The sequence below is a fragment of the Vombatus ursinus genome, unplaced genomic scaffold, assembly GCF_900497805.2.
Source record: "Vombatus ursinus unplaced genomic scaffold, bare-nosed wombat genome assembly UNPS02011369.1, whole genome shotgun sequence".
Classification (NCBI taxonomy): domain Eukaryota; kingdom Metazoa; phylum Chordata; class Mammalia; order Diprotodontia; family Vombatidae; genus Vombatus; species Vombatus ursinus.
The window spans coordinates 5723644-5730709 of NW_020951147.1; the positions used below are offsets into that span (position 1 = coordinate 5723644).

Below are 7066 nucleotides of genomic sequence, written 5' to 3' on the forward strand. Positions count from 1 at the left end.
CTGGGGAGGGGGCCTTCTGAGAGAGTCCAAAGTGGCTGGGGAGGGGGTCTCCTGGGACCCAGGCTCAGGCGCTTACCTCTCTTCCCATTATACTTACCAGAACTCCCCATCCTCCATCTTGATTTGGAGCTGCTGCCTGTGGGAGGGGTCTATCTGGTTCCACTCAGAGGAACTGAAAGAAGTTCCCAGGCAGAGGGTCAGAAAGGCACACAGTGGGGCAGCTAGGTGATGCAGTGCATAGAGCTCCGGTCTTGGAGTCAGGAGGACCTCAGACACTTGACACTGACTAGCTGTGTGACCCTGGGCAGGTCACTTAACCCCTATTGCCTCATCAAAAAGAAAAAAAAAAGGCACCCAAGGCCAACCCCCTGTAGCTGTTCAGGACCCTTTTCTGCTGGAGCCCATGAAATAGGGTAAAGCTCCAGTCCCAGCATCACCAGGCCTATGGGCTGGCTGGCCCGGTAGGCACCGCTCTAAAATCACAGCCCCTACTTACCTGAGTGACCCCAGTCCAAGCAAGGGCGAGCATCCACCCACAAGCCCCAAGATTAGTCTCCAGTCCCTGCCCTCCAACCAGGCCAAGATAGGGCTCAGACTCTCCCAGGAGGGATCTAGGGTTGGGGGTTAGGGGCAAGTAGAGAGAGAGCTAGCTAGGTGGCTGAGTGGATAGCGTCAGGCCTAAAGTCAGGAAGAGTTGAGTTCAAATCCAGCCTCTGACATTTACTAGCTGTGTGACCCAGGGGAAGTCACTTCACCCTGTTTGCCTCAGTTTCCTCATCTGCAAAATGAGCTGGAGAAGGAAATAGCAAACCACTCCAGTATTTTTGCTAAGAAAACTCCAAACAGAGACACAGAGAGTGGGATGGGACTGAAAATGGCTCAACGACAACGAGAGGCGGCTGACAAACGCACTGAGAAAAATACCCATGGAAAAGTATGTTGTCAGCGTGCATGAAGAATCAGAGATCCTGGGCCTCATCCCTGGAAGTCCCCCCTGCTGGTGGGAGTCACAGGCCCTCCCTGCCTCCGTGGATGGTCTTTGAGAGCTGCTAGGGCCCAAAGGAGTCAGCCTCCGCTGGCCAACCTGGTCAGCTCCCAAAACCGTCCCTTTCTGGGCACGCGCTCCGCTGCCGATGAGCAAGTATGACAGCTGACCTTCACAGAGCACCGGCCACAAGAGCTCTGGCTGTGACGATCCCCATTTGTTGTGGCTGTCCTTCAGTCACGTCGGATTCCTCATGACCCCATTCGGGGATCCTTCTCCAGCTCATTTTACAGATGAGGAAACTGAGGCAAACAGGGTGATGTGACTTGCCCAAGGTCACACAGCTAGGAAGTGTCTGAGGCCAGAGAGTCTTCTTGACTTCAGGCTCTCTATCCACTGTGACACCTAGCCACTCCTAGCTCCCATTTATAGATAAGGTAATTGAGTCTCAGAGACAAAAAGTGACTTGCCCTGGTCATATGACTCCCAGTCCAGTGCTCTACTCCCCACTGTAGGCCACCAGGCCAGGTGTTTTATCTCTGTAACTGCTGTACAAAGGGGCCAGTGATACCCATGTTTCTGTTACCCTCCAAGCAGTCCTAATCCAACAAGCATTTCTTACGTGCGTCAGATGTGTGCGTTAGACGCAGGGCTGGGGGCAGGGAGAGAGGAACAAAGACAAAGTTATAGCGTGGACTCAGTGGCACGGACGAGCAAGGCAGCACCCGACCACCCTGTTAAATCGTAATGGTCTTAAAACTCAAGCTGTATGTGGGAGATCCACAGTCACATAGGAAACAGGAAAATGTTCGTACGTTTACATTTGTTGAGCTCATAACAATATAAAGAAAATAATGCCTGTGTCTTATCCCCCATGAAACTAGGAGCTCTCTGAAGGCAGTGAGCAGATCTTAGCTAAACCTTAGATCTCTTTCAAAACCCAGCTCAGGGCTCTGCACAAAGGCGGTGCACACTAAGTGTTCATCAAAGGAATGAATGAACGTGGCCAAGACTAAGGATTTTAGGAAGCTCTCTGGGATGGGCAGGGAGTGGCAAGGAAGCCACCACAGCCATGTGAACCAGGTAACCTGGCCCTGTGGGATCCATTAGTCCCTACCTGTCACTCCAAGGCCCCGTCCACTCCACCTCACCCCACGGGTTCCGCATTCGAATCAGGTTCACTGAGCGGCCCCGACAGTTTACCTGGAAACCAGAGCCCCACTCAGCACAGCCCCCGCCTCCCCTCCCGAGTGAGCCTCCCCCCAGCCTCCAATCACCACTCCTTCCCACTAACCAGACAAGACACACAGACCCCAAGAGAGTGGCCCCACCTGTCTCCATTAGAAAGAATTGGGAGACTGCTCCCAGAGCGTTCTCCAAACCCAGCCCTGGCTAGAGCGGGAATCCCACCCAGTCTCCCTGCCCCTCCCCAGGGTTGGTGCTACCTGCTGGGCACCAGTGACGGAGTAGGCATGGCCCTTCACCAGCTTCTTGAAGGTGACTGCTTCCATGTCAAACACGCTGGTGATCTAGGTATGGCAAAGGGAGGATACCTCTCTCAAATGCTGCCGGCCCCCGCCCCAACTCCTCACCCACTGCCCTCAGCTCCATGAGGACCGGGCTGGGAAGGAAAGGAGGGAGGCCAAAGCGGATTGAGCTAGATAGAATCTACAGGCCCTCGCAGTTCTGATATTCTAGGAGCCTGTGGCTTCACTGAAGAATCCAGTCTTCTAAATACCTGCTGAGGGTCACTCTTTCTCTCTGCCTCTCTCTCTCTCTCTCTCTCTCTCTCTCTCTCTCTCTCTCTCTCACTTTGTCTCTCTGCCTTAATGATCATTCCCTCCTTCGAAAGGTAGAGGAAGCCACAAGAACTACTCTATTGCTATTGTGGGCCTGGCTATAAGGATGACTTGGTTGTTGAAACAGAAATCTTGGGGGAACCTTGGGGGAAAGTAAACTTTTCATCTTGGAACTCATGCTAGAGGAGATGAAAACTGGGCAGGGCTGGGCACAGCCTGGCAAGCACTCTGAGTTTGGGGATTTCAAAGGGCTAGGGAGGGTGCCAAAGACTGGAAGGAAATTCTGAAGAGACAAAGAAAAATTATTCTGACAACACAGAAAAGGAACTGTCCAAAGAGGCTGGTGTGGCTGCACAGGGAGCTGCGTGGAGGCTTGTGAGCCACACACAGAGGACAGAACCCAGGTCAAGTAACAGGATGAATGTCCAAAAGCCTGGCACAAGCTTACATACTGGGTGGGGGGGGGGGGTGTTAACGCTTAGAAGGAGCTGAGTCTAGTAAGTAAATCTAAGAAAAACGAAAAGAGATTGGTTTGTTTTTTAAGGTATATTAGGGAAAGAGAAGGGTCAAAGAGACTGGAACACTGTTCTAGGTAACCAACATCAGAATGGAAGCAGGGCCTACTCAAGTCTTTATTTTGCTTTAGTTGTTGTTGTTTTTAACATATACTTTATTTTTTTCCCTGCCACGAAGAATGATATCTGAACTGGGAAGGACAGGACGGAAATGGCTAATAGGGATTTGTGACCCAAGACAGGTAAAAAGATAGAAACAGAGCAACCCTCTGCCCCTGGAAAATGCACCAAGACACAGCACATCCTTGAGCCACCATCCCTGAGTCACTGGTGGGTGATATGGGAAAGGGGACACAGAACACGGCAGAGCCACAGGACTATGAAGGGGCAAATGTCCCCATTTACCAAAAAAAAAAAAAAGACCCAAAACAATGAAGCTCTCAACAATTCCATGAACACATGCACCAAATCATGACCAGTAAGAGAAAGGCACGTTGAAAACAACTCCCTGGCTGTGCCTCGCACCCAGCAGATTGGCAAGGAAGCCAGAAAAGGGCCGCCCTCAGGGGCAGCGGGGCTTGGAGGAAGACAGACACACATGTGCCCTGGTGGGGAGGCTGTATGAAGGGCTAACGTTCTGGCTCCGTAGGTAGAGATGTCCAAGAAAAGTGACTGAACTTGGGATCGAAAGAGCAGGCATCAAAGGAAGCCACGGACAGAAACGAAGGGCCGATACAATCGTAATGTTTGCAACAGCCTCAACTGGAAATAAAGGGAGCACCCACCCATTGGCAAGGAAGTGACTTAAAAAAAATGTGTGTGTGTGTGTGTGTATGTGTGTAAGGATATATATATATATGGATGTGTGTGTAAGGATATATGTGTGTGTGTGAGGATATATATACATATATGTATGTGTGTGTAAGGATATGTGTGTGTGTGTGTGTGTGTGGATATATGTGTGTGTGTGTGTAGGACATATATATACACACACATATATGTTTAGGAATGTAATGGCACATTATTGGCCAGGAAGAAATAAATGAGGAATATGAGCAAATCAGAGAAGCTTGTAGGAAAAGACGAAGAAGGAAAGAAGGGACACTAGGAACCCAATAGATACTACCCTAAGGATAGTCATTAGTGAATCTAGGTCAGGTTGCAAGAGGGCGTCCCCAGGGTCACTTGAGGTTTCTGGATGAAGGCACAGGTGAAATGCTCTTTAAATCTGCAGAGGACACAAAACTGGGAGGGCCGGCTAACAGGCTAGAGTACAGATACGATCCAAAATTATTTTGACAGGCTAGAAAATCTGGTCTAACAGCATAAAACAAAATGTAAAAGGAATATAAGTAAAGTCTAAGGTTCAAAGAATCAGGTTCACAAGTAGCAGATGGGGGGGATGGGGCAGAATAGACAGCAGCTCATGGAAAGGGGTCTGAGGGGCCTGGGGACTGCCAGGTACAGCCAAGAAAGCCGATGGATCTTCAGCGGTTCTGAAGGCATCCAAAGGAGGAAAGGGTTGGATGTGGACAGCGTGGGAACGTGTGTCTGCTTGTTTGTGCACATTTGTTACAAGTGCTTTGTTTTTCTTTTCTTTTCAATGGGGAGAAGGGAGCTTGAGAAAGAAAACAAATGCTTGTTATTTGAAAAATAAAACACATTGGGAAAAAATGGGTCTGAAAGGAGTAAGAACTGAGAGGTAGGAAAAGTCAGAAAGGGAGCAAGCAGACACATGAGGGCAGCCCCGGTTACTCACATCGATGGAACAGCCCAGCAGGGACCCCCGTTCCAGGGCCTTCAGAATGATGTGGTAGAGATCAGAAGGGGGCTTCCTGAGATCAAACCATTCTGTCACGCCTCCAGTGAAGTCTTCAAAGCCCTCGGAGGTGCTACCCCCAGAAAGGGCTTCATAGCTACCATTCACCCTGGGGGACAAGACAGACACGCACGGCTCGTAAGTCATTGGTACCCGTGGTGTCCAGGGATGGGTCCAGCTTGGATCAGGGAGAGCCCCTGGCAGGGTCCAGGGCTCCTGGGCTGGGAGGGGAGGGACTTACTTGGCATAGGCTTTCTCAAGCAGGGCACTCCAGAACTCATTGCCTTGGGCTGAGTGCACAAAGACCAGTTTCCCATCCTTGGTAGGCAGCAGATCATCCACAACTACATCGACCCACTCCCCAAACTGCCACAGCTGTGGGAGAGAAGGGGTGGGGGGTGATCTGTACTTCCCACCCCATTGGATATCCCTGACTGCCCAATAGGCCATGGGTCCTAAGGATACGCTGGCACAGAATGACCACAGACTCACCCGGGCAATTCCCCTCCATGAGCCTCCCGTCCTCTCCCACACCACCCCCAGAATACTTCCCCCAAGATATCAAGCTTGAGATTTATCAGAGTCATCCGTGATTCAGCCCTGGCTGCTATGAATTCTGTTAACAGCCACATCTTGGCTCTCAGTTCCACTTCTCCCCCCCCCCCCCCCCCGTGGAGACCAGAACCTCCCGCAAACCCTCATAACCACATGTGGTCTGTTGTGACCTGGCTTCTCTCCCTTGAATCTATTCAGTTCAGCAGACACAGGTGAAGCGCCTACTATGTGCGTGGCTTGGTGCTGGGCCATAGGGAAGATGTGAAGACTCCTCACACTTCCAGAGCCCACAAAGCCAATGATTTGGCAAGCCTCCCTGTTTCCACCCTCCATCTCTGCCATGGGCCCCCTTTGCCTTCTGCAGCCACCGCCTGGGGGTGAGCCACTCAGGCCCTCTGCACCTCTCACCTAGACTACCATGATTGCCTCCTAACCCAGACACAAATAGGGATTTTCCTAAAGCACAGACTGAACCTCACTTTCTGCTCAATACACTCGTCTGTGGCCGGTGTTCAGTCGTTTTTCAGTCATGTCTGACCCAATGTGACCCCATTTGGGGTTTTCTTGGTAGATAATGGAGTGGTTTGCCATTTCCTTCTCCAGCTCATTTTATAGATGAAGAAACAGAGGCCAACAGGGTGAAGTGACTTGCCCAGGGTCATACAACTAGGAAGTGCCTAAGGCTGGATTTGAACTCAGGTCTTCCTGACTCTGTGCACTGTGGCGCCCCCTAGCTGCCCTCCTGTTTGACATTTAAAGTTTGGCTCCATCGGACCTTCCCAGCCTTTTATTCAGGACTGCTCTTCTGACACTCCAGATAAACTGGCCTTTCCCCTAGTCTCTCTCAGGGTCTTTTGCATAGGCTGGCCCTGAGGCATAGGATGCACTCCCTCCCTTCGAAGCTCTAGTTTCATTTCAAAGGTCAGTTTAAATGCTGCCTCCTTCATGAAACCTTTCCCAGTCTCTTCAAGAGGCGGGCACCTCGTCCTTCTCCCCCCCAAAATATGACCTTTATTTACTATGTATTACCTACATTTATCTTTGTATTTGTACAAATGCATTCCATACCCATGCATGTGGTACCAATACACCCAGGCAGCTAAGTGGTACAGCAGATAGAGAGGGCTAGGTCTGTGTCAGAGAGACCCAAGTTCAAATCCAGTCTTAGACACTTACTAGCTGGGTGGCCCTAAGCAAGCCAGGCTGTCAAGGAGAGGCTATTACAAACTAGTTCGGCTAGACTAGATAGTGATTAAGGAGAACAAAGAGAAATCAGCCTAGAGAGCTGGCTGGAGTCAGACTACTGCCCAGGAGGACCTTCGGCAGCAGAGCCAGTAGGAGCCTTCGAAACAAGGAGGGAGCATCAGCCCTGCAGTCAGGAGGACCTGAGTTC

The 7066-nt window shown here is 50.8% G+C and overlaps 1 protein-coding gene across 3 annotated transcripts in view; it reads right to left on the minus strand.

Annotated features, from left to right (window-relative positions):
* The window catches only part of CAPN1 (calpain 1), a 26979-nt gene that overhangs the window by 11736 nt on the left and 8177 nt on the right, over positions 1–7066 (minus strand). For all 3 annotated transcript variants that reach the window (XM_027856041.1, XM_027856039.1, XM_027856038.1), the window contains 5 exons: positions 5360–5493; positions 5059–5227; positions 2431–2514; positions 2103–2188; positions 98–172 (listed from right to left, as the gene is read on the minus strand). In XM_027856041.1, coding sequence (XP_027711842.1) covers positions 98–172; positions 2103–2188; positions 2431–2514; positions 5059–5227; positions 5360–5493 — 548 coding nt within the window. The remainder of the gene's footprint in view (positions 1–97; positions 173–2102; positions 2189–2430; positions 2515–5058; positions 5228–5359; positions 5494–7066) is intronic.